The 14,765-nt window shown below is 43.5% G+C and overlaps 2 protein-coding genes across 5 annotated transcripts in view; one reads left to right on the top strand and one right to left on the bottom strand.

The window, feature by feature from the left end:
- Window positions 1-4,807, bottom strand: part of GRB2 (growth factor receptor bound protein 2) — a 61,925-nt gene extending 57,118 nt beyond the window's left edge. For both annotated transcript variants that reach the window (XM_027795606.2, XM_013304228.3), the window contains exons 1-2: window positions 4,668-4,807; window positions 4,441-4,567 (exon numbers count right to left, since the gene is read on the bottom strand). Coding sequence is in view for 1 of the 2 variants with exons in the window: in XM_013304228.3 (XP_013159682.1) it covers window positions 4,441-4,449 (9 nt within the window). In the remaining variant the exon portion in view is untranslated. The remainder of the gene's footprint in view (window positions 1-4,440; window positions 4,568-4,667) is intronic.
- A 224-nt stretch (window positions 4,808-5,031) lies between these two features.
- The window catches only part of TMEM94 (transmembrane protein 94), a 52,344-nt gene continuing 42,610 nt past the window's right edge, over window positions 5,032-14,765 (top strand). The window contains exons 1-3 of one of the 3 annotated variants that reach the window (XM_055797356.1): window positions 5,032-5,183; window positions 10,996-11,112; window positions 13,334-13,464. In XM_055797356.1, coding sequence (XP_055653331.1) covers window positions 13,441-13,464 — 24 coding nt within the window. In that variant the 5' untranslated portion in view covers window positions 5,032-5,183; window positions 10,996-11,112; window positions 13,334-13,440. The remainder of the gene's footprint in view (window positions 5,184-10,995; window positions 11,113-13,333; window positions 13,465-14,765) is intronic. The other 2 variants (XM_055797355.1, XM_055797357.1) reach the window with 2 other exon arrangements.

The raw sequence follows: 14,765 nt of genomic DNA, 5'->3' as shown, positions 1-14,765 counted from the left end.
CCAGGAATGTAGGCACAGCAAGGAGCAAATGCTGGGAATGGGGCTGTTGATTTTTGTTGCATGAACATCACCCTTGCCTTTTTCTTCTCACATCAACCCACGCTGGCCTCAGTGTAATCATCAAGCCACATACGTTAACCATAAAATCCCAAACTATTCCATTTGCTAAATATTTTAGCCTATCTTGGAGCAGAAGTTGCTTCACCAAACAAGCCTGATGCAACAAAAGAGCAATGAACATGACCTGCTCTAGGAAGATGCTAAACACCCTGAGAAAACCTAGAATCTAGGTGCTAACCTTAAAAGTCAGGCCACAGACCTACAGACACTACTTTACAGATAGAAAAGGCAACAAATTGCCTTCATTGATCATGAAGTATTAAAATGGTCACCAAACAAGCTTGGCCCATTGGAGTCTACAAGACTTAACTGGTCTTACTCGAGTTTCTATAAAACCTTAAGTCAAGATCTAGGTTTCTGGTCTAGACATAGGATTTCCCCACATTCCTGTATCTGAAACATTGTCTGACAGTACTAATTAGAGAATCAGACACCAAAGCCAAGGAAAAAAAACCCTGCCCAAATGTGTTCCCTGTGTCTATTCTTTATAGAATGGGATAATGAATGGATTGGGCAACTACTTTGCTGTATATTGACTGCTTGGTTCCATTTTATTTTGCAGCTTTGTGTTAGTGATAAAGGTGTGGATAACTGGCTAGCTGAAAAGGCTCACATAGACGTAGTCCAGCTGGCTGGACAAAAATGCACATCGCTCTCAGCTTATCTGAAGTAAAGCAAAAATACACTATCCTTGGCTGTTCTTGTTACACAATAACAGGAAGATCGCAGTGGGAAAAGAACGTTACAGGTGGGAACAGATAACTACAGAAGAGAAACTAGGGGCGGACTTGGTATTTAGGCAACTAACCAATAATGAGCTTAACTTTTGTAATATGTATGAGCTAATTATAACAAGGCATAAAAGGTGACTGTAAGGTACAATAAACGAAGTCTGCTGATCACTCATATTGAGTGACTGTGTCTTCCCTCCGTCGCAACATAAAGGCAACAATATCAAAGAGATATAATAGATGTATCCACATATACACAATATAAATATCCATATTCTGCAAATGGGGAAACAAAGGCATGGAGGACTTGTCCAAAGTCATACGATAAACTAATGCCACAATGTCCAACAGCATTGGGAACAGAATTCATAGTTGTTGACTTCTGAGCCTTGCTGTAACCATCAGCCAGTTCTCCCTGTTCAGAAACCCTCCCAATGCTCTGCCCTGGCCTTCTCACATACATATTGAAATGTTATCACAACTGTCTGTTTCTGAGAATCCGTCCAAGTGCAGTAAATAAGTGTTGGTGCTTGTGACCCAGACAGAACAGCTGATCTGCCAAAACAGCTTCACAATTTTCCTCATTAAATATCTCAAGAGCACTTGTGAGGCAGCTTAATCACCATGTGAGATAAATGGGGACCGTTCTGACTTTTATAGACCAGGAGACAAGAAAAGTTAGCTTAGCCTCAAAACTAGCAAAAAAAAGTGCAAAACAAAACCACCCATGAGTCTTACAGTAAAACTGAGTGAGCTAGGAAGAATGTAATAAAAGCAAATTCTCTTCCATGCCACATTGTGTTTGCATGGTCACAAAGAGAAGAAAGGACAAGATTGTTATAAGAATTACTATGTAGGAAATGCTGCTCTACCTGGGAACTGTAATAGCCATTCCTGACATTAAGAAATGAAACAATAAAATGAGTTGGCTGGGGTCACCCAGAGCAGCTTAAGCTCCAAAAGAAATCTGTAAAAGGGAATCAGATCCAACTATAGTGTGCCATCTCCCCTTTCTTGAGTACAAAAGGGATTCAGCTTTCTTCCTACTCCCAATACAGTCATCTGTCATTTTCAGGACAGCTTGGAATTGTCAGTTCAATTACCTTTCCGTCTGGAGAAAAACAAAGCAGATGCTGTTTATTACTAAAAGGCAGAATCTCTCTTTTGAGGAATATAACATCTCATTTTTTATAATTAAACATTGAATTAGGTGCATCTAATTTATTAAACAATACACAGGACCTGGGAAGTACTACTATTCAGCTAAAATGAAATGCTATCTTCCCTTCAGCTTTGGTAGAGGTGTTGGTCAACTCAACTACTGCTTTTAATTTTTAAGACTCAAACAGCTTTTGTATCAATCTTCCCCTTTTAATTCCTCTTACTACTACACACATTAGAAATATGGTAGATTCCTAGCATGTCATGAAATGTGCAGAGGGATGGGGGAATCAGACATGCAGCAATTGCTTTTTCTAAACAATACAGAATTTTCTCACCAATTTAATTTTTTAAATGATTTTGCACTATTGTTCAAAAATGCTACTCATCAAATATTGATTAAAATGCAACTTCAACATCTCACCAGAGAGCTTAATTACACACACACACAAAAAAGGCAAATAAATTTTTTTTTTGTATACAATACCTGCTTTACAGTAGTCCTACTCAAATTTTCATGTCTGCTCTACCCGCAGCAGCACACTGATGAGGACTGACTGAAAGGCACATGCAGGGAGGTCAAATAGTTCCCTTGGATCTGTCGGGCACTGCAAGCCATTCAGAGGCGGAAGCTTACTGCAAACTGAGCCATGTCTCTGCCCATATGTTGTGGTCCCAAGAGGAGACTGTATATCCTTGCGCTGAAGACATGGTGAGCATGAAATTAAGCATTTTCAGACTATATGCATAGGTTTGCAGTAGCTGTTTCATTTCTGTAAACTCACTTCCCACCAAAATGATATAGGAGGCATTAGACAGTGAAACAATTCCAAGGAGTAGAAGGATGTGAAGAAAAAGCACCCAAGGTGCTTTTTATAGCTATATTGAAGCAAGTATGGGAAGTAATCCTAATCTGCAGCCAAAATTGACTGATCTGAGCTTTCCATGCCATAATATTACATTACTATAAAGATTCAGAAGTAATATTATCTTGTTTGCCATTACATCATTTGTTCACATTCTGTAATACTAAAAAAATAGAGAGGATGAGGACTTAACATAAGACAGAGCACTTTATTGTAGAACAGATCTTTACACCAAAGTTCTCAGACCCAAAAATCATACCAGTTTAGTGCCTCATGAGTACTTCACAGCATTTGCCTTTTGAGTTTCCCTTTGTCATCTACTACTAGAATACACAGGAAAGTGCTCTCTGGATACCTGCCCTATTTCTGAATCTATAGCAATATTGTCCAATTCAAGGGTATTTTTGCTCTTCCAACCATCCTGGTAATAATGCATTTTGATAATGTTTTTCACATAATCTCAACTAGGTCCCTAAATCACTCTGAAGTAAACAGTTAGATCAGATTTACCAAGGAGGAAATAAAGGTACAAATACGTTAAAGGTCCAGTCTGTCAGCCCCCATAACCACACGTCTCATTGCCAGAAGTTCTATACACAGCATACTTGTGAGTGAAAACAGATTTTATTAGTAGCTTGTTCAAGACCCACAGGGAATCAGTGTCAGAGGCAAAACAATCCAGACTCCGGATCTCTGCTCAAGATGTATCTTTACTCTGACCTTTTACTTAAAACCTTCTACTAATTAAGTAGATTTTATTGGGAGTGGAACAATCTAAAGAGGAACTAACAAGATGCTCGTGCAGCACTAAGCACAATTCATGATCTTATGTTATTAGAATTCCAGTAACACATTTATCCTCTTCCCCTTCCTTATACTGTCTCTAAATTACACCATAAAATTCCCCCACACCTGCCATTTTAATATCTCTTTCTAAGACACCAAAACCACTTACAGTGTCACTCAAGTGTATTAGAGTTGTGGGGGTGTTTTTTGGTTAACTGATTCCAAAGAATTGTTCCGAGTAACAAGAAGCTCAGGAAAACAAGGAGTTCTGTGGCCCTCATTATTCTCACTAAAATTGACATGGCATTTAAAAGAGCTGAAATCGCACTTGGAGAACTCCTGCACTCTGGATCCACACACTGTGAAAGTAGACTGTCTCAAAGGAGTATTGAGTATACTCCCAAAACATTATGTTCTTGTCCAAAACTGCATCTGCAGCGAAAACAGTGCAGAGCACAACTTCATTGTACAATTTATTGCCGTAAAATTGCAAACAACTGTGCCAGGCTTTAGCATCTGTAGTTCAGCACACTAATGAACATCAGTTTTGTAAAAAAAAGTCTCACAGGGGAACTGTCGCATCCCAACCTGGGATGATACAAGCTCTACACTGAACTACAGGAACAAGAAAGAAATTAAAACTAAGGGGCATGCATCTTTTCGATTTAGCCAGTCCACTATGAATTCAGAAAACAAACCCCAAATCTCTGTACACAGAAGCAGACCATCTCTGCCTCACACCTCTGATTTCCCTTCCAGACTCGGCAGCAGCTTACATTTCTCATTAGATTACCAGCTCGATATGTTTGTGTTCTGGTTCCCACCACGGCCTCCCGGGCATCTGGCACCCAGCGCGTGCGTTCACCTCACGGCTCCTTCGAGACTTCCAGTCCGTTGGTTACTCTACGGCAAAAGCGGCTTTTCAGAGGGAGATCTGCAGGTGTCACCCTCCCCTTGCAGAGGCACAGCCCTGGCAGAGGGACAACCCTTCTCCCTCACTCACCCCTTGACTGGGGCACCCCCCGCGGCCAGCCTTTGCCAGAGGGCTGGAGCCTTAGGCCACAGGGCCTCTCCCGGGCTCTCTCTGTCCCCTCGGGCATTCCCTTCACCCCGAGTCACTTCACTGCCCCTCAGCACCGTCCCTCCGACGGCACCTCGGCAGCCGCGGGGCCAGGGGGGTGGCCGCTCTGCTGCCCGGCCCCCCAGCGCTGCCGCCGGGGCCGAGCAGCCGCTCCTCAGGGCACTCGGGCTCCCCTCAGGGCTAGCCCCGACCTGCCGCCAGGGCGGATGCCCGGCTTCGCGCGCCACCCTGGCCAAGCCAATCAACGCGCGGCGTACGGGTGGCCGCGCGGGATCTCACCAACCAGACACCGGCTTGTTGAGGCCGCCCCGAAGCGCCACCGCGGGTCCCCAGCGCCGTGGCGTCCCGCTTGCCAGTGACCCTGATGGCGGCCCCGGCGGCGCGCGGGGAGGCCCGGCGGGCGAGCGGCTTCCCCGCCGAGACTGCCCGGTGCGGCTGGTGAGTATAGGCCGAGCGGAGGCGGGGCGCGGCCGGGCTCCATCCCGTCGGGGAGCAGGACCGAGAAGGCCCGCCGTTCGCTCAGCGGGGGTCCCCGCTCGGCTGGAGGCTGCCCGCCATGGCGGGGAGGCCCGCGGCAGAGCCGGCGGCGGGGCGGCCGAGCTGCCTTCTTCCGCGCAGTGCCATTCCCCTTACGCAGCCTGCCCTGGCATCTCGCCGGCGCGTTACCTAGCGGCTTAGGAGGGAGAGGAAATTAAAAAAAAAAACAACCCACAAACAAACCCCAAAAACTAAACCACAAGCACCCAGAAAAGGCGCTGCCACACGTGCTGGCGGGTCGGCGGGACTTCTCCCGCGGCTGAGGGACAGACTCCGCCTCGCCGCGCCGCGCAGCGCGCCCCGCCGGGCAGCGGCTCCTCAGCCCCGGGGGGCGGGGGCCCGGGCCCGCTGCGGCCGCTCTGCTCTGCCAAGGGGCTTCTGGGGGTCCCAATTCTGACTGAAACGCCTGCGGGAGGTTGCCTCGGCCCCTTACGAGCTCGGAGAGCGGCCCCCGCTCGGCCAGGTGCTTCATGGCGCTTCACCGCCGTCCTTTCCTCAGGAGGAGCTCACGGCACGCTTCACCTCAGGCGTCCGCCTGCTTGATTTCCAAAAGCTGCGATCCACGTAGTTCTTCGATTACATTGCTGCTGCTTGTCTGCTGTCCAGGAGCTTTCTCCTACCGGGATAACACAGGCCATTAGTGATAAGAGGAGGCCTAAAAATCCCAGTTAAAAACCTCATTACATAAAGCACAAAGAAGTTTGTCTGAGACGATATTATCTACTCAAGAGATAGCTAGAGAAGAAGGGAAGACCTAGAGACAGGAGCAGATAGTGTTCTAGTTACGCATTTAAGATTCACCGAGCTGTCACAGGACAGCCTGTGCCACAGAAGTTTCTTTAAGTTAGTCTGATCAGTCTTAAAAGTTACCAAGATAGCAGCAGGTGAACATAAGTACCCATCCATCTTCCCAAGGCGGCTAACCAAGTAGTACATATTTTTACATTTTCTGAGAAAAAGGAAGCTGCTATGGCATGCTTGTCTAAAATCCCATTATTTCCCCCAGCAATTATAAAGTTCCTTGTGGAACAGGCAGCTCATACGTGGTGAGATACAATGGTATAGTAGTGCATGATCTCTGTGAGACACTGTAGGTTCCTTAGATATGCAAGTTTCTATATAAACAAACTTAACAGCTGCTGTACTACGTTAAACTACAGAGCTTGATCAAATATAGCAACGTTTGAATAACATACCAAGCAAACTTGACTTACTTTCTAAGAAGCCAGCTTGATACAGGCACGCATATAAATAGCTACAATATGCTGGTTTTACACAAAATGTCTTTTGTTATTTAGAGTAGTGCTTTATATTTCTTTGTTGTCTTTTACTCAAGCACATCAAAACACTTCACATAGTATTCTTCTTAACCATGAGCTTTTAAATAAAAACATTGCCAACATTTTTTGTCTGGTGAGAGGATTAAGATATTAGTGCTTTTAGTCTAGGTCACAAAACAAATCAATATTGCTACTGCAAGTGGAACCAAGAAAACAAACCTCCTTCCTCTAATCTTCATATCACAGCTCTGTTTAAGTCTTTGTATCTTTAAGGCCACCCTTGCTTCTGTTGGAGTCCTACCTAAACTAGGTGCTAGAAGCCACAGCAGGCACTCCAGAGACCAAGCTGCTCCAGGCAGAAAGACAGCCCTGAAGAAGGGATGGGTTGTGAGGGCTTATATACCCCTGTGGCTGTGTGGGACTGGCCAGGAGCAAGGAATTGGCCAGAAGACAAGTCCTTCTGTAGGGTTGGCCAAGAAGAGAGTCCTGCTAGGGCTTGGGCAGCACTGCCCTGTACCCAGGCCTGCAGGGAGCAGGATTTGCTTTGGGTTGGTTGGATTAACCTCTGTGATATGATAACATATGGGAGCATTTGTACGCTAAATAGGGCACTTTAGATCTCTGTCTGGGATACTCTTGAGTGAATAGTGGAGAGAAGTTCTTACTGAGCTGCAGAGACCTCCTCTGTTTTCCTTTTACAGTGGAGTCAGCTCATGGCCCTATTTCTAGACACAATTCATCATATGAATGTTCAGCATAAAGCTTTCATGGAGCTTGTTGTGAGACTAGCAAAATACACAGCCTACTGAACTGAGCAGTGTCTTTTCTACATAAGGGTTCAGCTTTGTTTTGAATAAATGTATGACCTTGATCTTGTTAATGGCCTTCAGGTGCTGGGCCTGCTTTGGGGAACTCCCCAGAAAATACCTTCTCATCAGCGTGATATTTGTTAAGTATCTCCAAATGGCAAACATTGGTGTAAGAATGTTTTTTGCCTAGAATTACTATAAACTGTGCATATAACACCCTTATTTATAAACTGGATTTAGGAGAAAAAGCTGCACTTTTAGCTGTGAGTCACAATGTACGTCAGCAAAAGTTGATTTGCTAGAAGGTCCTATAAATACAGCACTAGCTTTTTTATTTTATTTTGGGCTGCTGCCTTTTTGTGGTTTTCTAACATTTCAGGGTTATTATTTTTTTTAAATGGAGGTAGTTATACGATCCTGGTTACCATAATAACCAATATCATGATGATGAATGACAGTTGCTGCTTTTGCAGTGAATTCTTCCATACATTTGCTGTAAAATGTTTTAGTTGTCATTCAAGGCATCATGCCACAAAGCAGGTGATGTCTCATCGCTCTGCAGAAGCTGCAGCAGCCCTTACAACTTTCAGAATTGTGCCTTTTGTTACATTTTCCGCTTTGATCTGGACTGTATACATGCTGTGTCTTTCTGCGGCAGGTAGGCTTTGAGTACCTGAAGCAGAAAAGATAAAGCAATCCTTTAATTCCCAAACAGTCTACTTTTTTTTTAACCAAGTAAGGAAAAATGAACACGGCAAATATCTTTCAGATTTACATGTGAAGCAGTATCAGCCGCTGTGGAACAGTAAGTAGACTAAATTAGTTTGATTGTTCTTTTGATCATATCGGTCAATTGCTTCTCAACTCACCAGAACAAAATTAAAACAAAAATAAATATGTTCTTTCGATTGTGTAGCATCTTGGTTTACCAATCTTAATCTTGCAAGTAAACCAATGGTCTGACTTTTACAAGTATGCCAAAGCTATTTCCTATTCCCTTTATCCCTCCTTGTTGCTCAGCTTTCATTTTAAGCCACTGCTGTCCTTTCAAACAAGTCTAATGTGCAAGTCCTGTGCTGAAGAAAAGATGTCAGAGGTATTTTTTATTGGAAAACTCTCAGCAAGTAAGGTTGAAACAAAAATAATTTCACCTCCAAAAGTCACACTTATCAGTTGGAAGAGAAATTAAGTTAATTTCAAGTTTATCCTATTGCTGATTCAAGGTAGAATAGATCTCTCTCTAATTCCTGTCATTTAGCAAGGGAAGCAGAGCCTGTGTGAAATCAACTCCTGATTCTGCACAGCCATGCACAAATGAGATACTTGACCACTACCGAGTTGATAATACTTAGCACATATACAACCCTAATTCATAAGATCTCACTTACTTTACAGATACTACTAAATTTACTTCACAGCCTCTCTTGCTGAAGCAGATATGCATATCTCTATCTACAATCAAGGGTTACTGAGGCAGGGAATGTTTACCTGGCCTAAAATTTTACAAGTTTTTTCACAAGCAGATACTGAAACCAAGAAGTGTGGCAGACAGCTCTGTAGCTGTAATTATTCCGTGCCCTCGGTGGGTCTCCAAGCAACTGACAGTATCACTTGATGCACCTTTGGAAGCCCATATATCAGCAAATGTACCCATGTTGCAAATTATCAGGCAGACATCAACTGCTCATGAGTAGGAAGACCGTATGGTTCTGCTGATATCAAAACAATCAGCTCTAATCTATGCCATTTTCTCCAAGGCAGCTGCTTTTTTGGTTATTATCTATTCCCCCATGTTTCTATTCTGGGTGACAGATCAGGCTTCTGTTCTTGAGGAATTCACTTTTGGCAGCAAGGAATGTTCAGATCCCCGTCGTTTTTCATAGGCTAATCTATGTTGGGAGTTTTCAGTAAATAACATGAAAATAGCACTGATTGAGCACTTTAGGGAAAACAGTTTCATTAGGTTGATTTATTTTTCTGCCTAAAGACTTGCAGCTTCTGAAACACATTTTTCTTTCCAAGTGTTTGTAGGTTGTATGTGGAGTTATCTGATCTTTCTGTTTGCTAGTTGGTTTATAAGTTCTGTATGTACTGTATCATGCCGTATAGTTTCTTATTAAATTTCAACACTGATAGCTCATATTGATGTGAGGTTTGGTTAAGTTGTTGTGCTTTGAAATCCTTGAATTTCAAAGGAGGATCTGAAAGCCAGTGTTTATAACCTATATAAATACACTAACTGCATAAAATAGTGTTATTCAAAATATGATTGGGCAAACAAAAGTTTGAATGGACCTTTGTAAAGCTCTGCTTCTGCCCTTCAGATGGGTGTTTCAAACACTTCCTGATACTCGGATCAAGCTACAAGACTTACCTTTGCTCAGGGTGCTTCCAGACTGAAATGAGTTTGGGGTGATGGGGATCTATTCTTCAGATTTGAAAAGGTCTGGGTGTCAGACACACATGGCAACACAAGCACTGAACTAACTCATTCTTGTAAATATAAAATAAAGATATTCTAACGTGCATTGCAGGCCTCTCCACATACCTATGGGCTAACTATTGGCCGAGTTCAGCATACAGGATTTCCAGAAAGTTAGCTTGCTATTAGTGATACATGCATTGGGTTAAGTTATTTGGTAGATGCTATGTTGCGTTTTACTCTACCTAACGGTTTGGAAGTATTTCTCAGGCTGAATGCAGCATGATGACACTTGAACACCACATCCAGCCATTTCCAGATTTCACAGACTGCTCTAGGCAGGCGAATCCTGAGGAGGATGGAGTGTGCTGGGAAAGTGGAGGGAGTCAACTGGCTGCACTTGAAGCCTGTGGTGTCTGATTAGAGCAACCACAGCTTCAGGCATCTCTGATTGTCTGCGGCTGAATACTTGACGCCCACTAACATGTTCCAGTAAAGCAGTCCCGCTTCAATTCTCTCCTGCTGTCTGGCAGAGTTCAACATGTCAAACGAAGGCATGAGTGACTAATTGCCTGGGCAAACAGAAGAGAGAAGAACAGGGGGGACAGAGGAGGGCAGATACTCCTAGTATGGAAGAAATAGCAGTGCACAAAACTCCTGGGTCCAGAGTGTGGCGAGTCCCTGCTGTTGGGTCAGGGTGGTGGTGAGATGCATCTGGTGGTGAGAATTAAGGGTCCCTGAAACAGAAGAGTCTGGGAGGACAGCACTCAAGGACCTTGTGTGGGATGGAGCTGATGGATGCACAGATCTGCAGATCTTTGCCTACAGAATTAATGAACTGCTTCACCTCATTGTGTGAAGCTGTTTTCTGAGTGTTTGCAAGACCTCTGTAATGCATATGAGGTTTTTGGTTGGTATAACACAATTCTTGCAATATTCTTGTAGACTTTATTTTGATAAATTATGCATTTGGAAGAAAGCATGCAAATCACATTTTGTATGGCTCCAGTGCCAATCCTGGTGCAGAAATCGAGGGAGGATTGTTTATCATTGCAGCCTATCTTTGCTTTTGGCTTCAGTTACCCTAATACTAAGATATCCCAACCTATGTAGGATTAGCTGTGTTTGGAACTCTTGCTTCTAAATGAAAACCTGTTTTAAACTTTGAAAAATGAAACATTCTGCTTGTTTTGTGTATCCAGATTGGCACCGGGAAGACTTGGCTTCTTGCTTTCTCTGTGTGAAATGTCTACAATCTAACCTTTTTTGGCACCTTAAATTGGAGATGTGAGAGAAACTGAACTACTTCTGGGTTTCAGGTCAGTTTGTTCAAATTTTGGAGGAGCCGTGAGCATGTGTGATGATGAAGCAGTGCTGCATGCACCACTGATTACTTTTGCAAGCTCTTGTTATATTGATCATTATAACAGCTTTGAATTTCTCTGGGTAGGGGATATTCACTTCCAACCTTCTCTTTAACACCTTTGCTGTGTATCCTGCTTCCTACCACTGAAGGACTTCAGGGCGGTATTCCTAAGCATGCAGATGATGTGCCTTGAACTTTAAGGGATGGCATGTTTGGCGTTCAGGATCACATTTCAGTTTGCTGCCTAAACTAGAATGTCACTAACACAGAATGTCACCATGCCTCCCTGCATGGCCCCCTGCCCTCCAGCCAGAGCCACCCACCGCTGCTAATGATATGGGCTCCATGGGATTAGCACAAACAGCCCAGGATGTTTTTTCTTGTTCTGCTTTTGTGACTTTGGCTTCCCAGTTACCCAGTTGTGTCATGGATAATTATGCTTTTGAAGTCCAAATCCAGAGAGAAATTCAAGCACTTAGCTTTGTTTGAATGAGGGAGAGCATGGTGCATAAATCCTTCAGTAGATCTACTAATAAATCTTCTGTCAGAGGGGAGTAAAAAGAAGAGTCATGGATTTATTTCTTAGCCATTTTATTGTTAGTGAGCATTTTTCTCCTTAAAATCATCTCTTGCCTTCGTCTGTATTGAAGTCACTCTGGAGTTCAAGGCAAGATACTGAGGCTCTAAGCTGCTGTGTGCAAGCCTACAAAGTACGTTTTCCTATTTCCCACTCCCAGCCCTCTGTCAGCTTCGCTCCAGTAACTTTGTCTGATCCTCTCTTTGCAATTGCTAATTGGCCTGGCAGGGATACAAAGTGACTGAAAATAGCTTCATTCCCTTGGTGTGTGCGCATTGACAAGGGTCACAGAACAGAAAAGTAGGGCAGAGTCCAGACTTGCGGCTCATGCCAGCCAGCCGGCAGCCAAAAAATCGCACTTGCAGGTGCTGGTTGCTGTACTGCAAACAGTTCTTTGGAAACCAGCAGTCTGAATGTTGAATGCTTGCTGCTTCCTGGAGTGCAGGTACAGGACTCGCCTGCATGAGAGGAAACACTGACATCTAACTCTTCAGTGTGGGGAAGCAGTGGCTTTCTGAGTAAGCTTTGGATGACATTTGTTTTCCCTGAAATGATGTAGTGTCATGGAGCGTAGTGCTGTAGGTGACTGCGACAAGGATGGGAACTCCAGAATCCTTTGAAGAAGGCAGTATGGTATAGACCAAGGTAGTAAATCCCAGTGTATCTAGGAAATACGTAGGTGGTTTGGATTGATTTGCAGATTGAGCTGCTGCTTTGTTTGTTTGGATTTATGAGAAGTGTGTGTCCAAGCCCTGAGTTTGTGTGTGATATTAAAAAGTAGAACCAAGAGTTACTAGCCAACAAGGCGACTTTCCCTTGACCATAATCTTGTAATATCTCATTGTGTTCATATATAAGAGAATCCTCTGGAGCAAAGTACACACATCCTTTGTTTTGACCAGAAAAGACATTTTGCATACATGGAAAGAGAACAAATTTGTGCTGTGGGAGATCAAGGGGGACATGGGCTAGAAGAAGGTTGTGAGTTCCAGAGCTGCTTTGTATCTCAGTTATGTTGGAGTCTCAGTTTTGCTAAAAAGAAGAAAAAAAAAGAAAAGAAAAAAGGCCTAGTTCCCTAGTAATCTGGAATTGTTTTTATGACTTCTGGCTTACTTAATGATGGTCAGATACATGCACCCCCCAGTAGCACAGCCTTGTCAGAGGTTGGATGTGTTGTTCAGCAAATGGAAGAATCATTACTGCAGGCTCCATTAGAGATTAGCTGGACAAAGCTCCTGGTAGATAAGCATAGCAAGACAAATAGCTGTGAGTGACAGCATGCTCCGACACCTGGTAGAATCCAGCACTTTGTCAGATGTTTTTGGAGGCTTGTCCAAAAGTGTGTCAGGGCTGCACTAATACTCTTACTTTGAGCTGCAGGGAACTTAATTCATATACTGCTGTCAGTTTTGGGGGGGACTTAAGCTAATGGGACCAGTTCTGAGTAAGGGGAGGACTGATGTACTATTAGAAGAACTTTCATCTCCCCAGTTCTTCTTTTAAAGACCAGTCCTGTAATTCGAATTTTGTGAATTTCATCACTTCCTTGCCCTAAAGGGAGAAATATGGGGAGACTGACTGCTTCCTCTTTCCACAGATGGTGATGTGATAAGTGTAGCCAAGCTCATCTCTACCTAGGAGACACTCTCCCCTGAGGAGCAATCAGTCCCCTTTTGCTGGACATGCTTATGGAACTGCATAGCCATGGACCTCAAGGAGAAGTGTCAGGTAGGTTCCCTAAGGGTCATGCCCAACTTAAATGTTGAGTTCTTTTAATTGCCTTTCATTATTTTGCATCAAGACTCACCATTTGGTGTTACTGTGTGGTGGTGTAATCCATGGTTAGTATCAAAGTTGAGAGTTCTGTCACCTTCACATTCCTAGGGATGTGTGTGCTTGTATCAGTAGGTAAGTCCTTTGCAGGCTGGGACTGAGGCACCATGGTGGAACAGCATAGGTGAAGTATATGCTGTTGCATGTGCTGTGTCTTTCTTGAGGTTTAAAGTACGGCTTCAGCCCCCTGGACACTTAGCTTGGCTTTATTTGAGAAGCTGAATTCTCTGTGAAGATTTTTTAAATAAACTAAGGTAATGAAATCATCTGAGTCCAGTTTTTCTGATGATAAATGTATGTATTTCTTGGGCAATTGCATGTCTTCCTAGGGAGTGCTGCAAGATAGTATTTCTGTATCTGGTTTACAAAGTGCCAGATGTGTCTAGATATTGTATGGAGGGGCAATCTGTCTCTTGCTATCTTGCCATGCTTATGAGCTTCAAAGGAGAAAAAAGAGAGAGAGATCTTCACGAACAGCTGCTATAGAAGCTAAAAAGACATATCTGCTGTGGCTGACAGGAGAGTGTAAACTTGGCACATGTTACTACTTCCCAAAAGTAAAATTATTTTGATCACTTGAGTGAGTAGTCTGCTGGTCACTTATGTTTTAGCCATGTTTCAGCAGCCACCTCAGTATTAAATGTATTTCTCACTCAAAAAAGTGAACTGGTCCTTATTTTGGATCCCAGTCAGAAATGGGGCAGATAGTTCGAGACTGGTGGAGAACATTATACCCATCAAGCTCTCAGCTGGCACTGGTAAGAGAACATTCTTGGCCTTCCTTTTTGGTGTCCCTCTCTGCACCACACTGTAAGCTTTATCTGCCAGATCATGTTTGCTGGCTCTTTTTTTCTGCGTGCATCCCTTTCTTGCTGTTTTGTTTGCAGTGCTTCCAGCATCAAGAAGTGGTTTTGTTCGTTAGTGCAAAAGTACCTGTTAGATAATCAGCTAGGCCCAGATCTGCTCTAAAAGATTACCACAACAGTGTAAGTGACTTAGATGGTACTCATCTTGGTGAGTGAAGCTTTTGGTGCTGGTATGCTTGGAGGATGTGTTTGAACTGTGTTGTTTTATATCGAGTTGCTGTATTACTATGGAGGTAACATTCCAATGAGGATAATTATCTATTTATTGTCTTGTTAATGACATCATGGGCTAATCTGGTATTGATCATTTTAGGAGACAATGCAATTGCT

Source organism: Falco peregrinus, chromosome 2, assembly GCF_023634155.1.
Source record: "Falco peregrinus isolate bFalPer1 chromosome 2, bFalPer1.pri, whole genome shotgun sequence".
NCBI lineage: Eukaryota > Metazoa > Chordata > Aves > Falconiformes > Falconidae > Falco > Falco peregrinus.
This window is presented reverse-complemented; position numbering and strand designations above follow the sequence as displayed.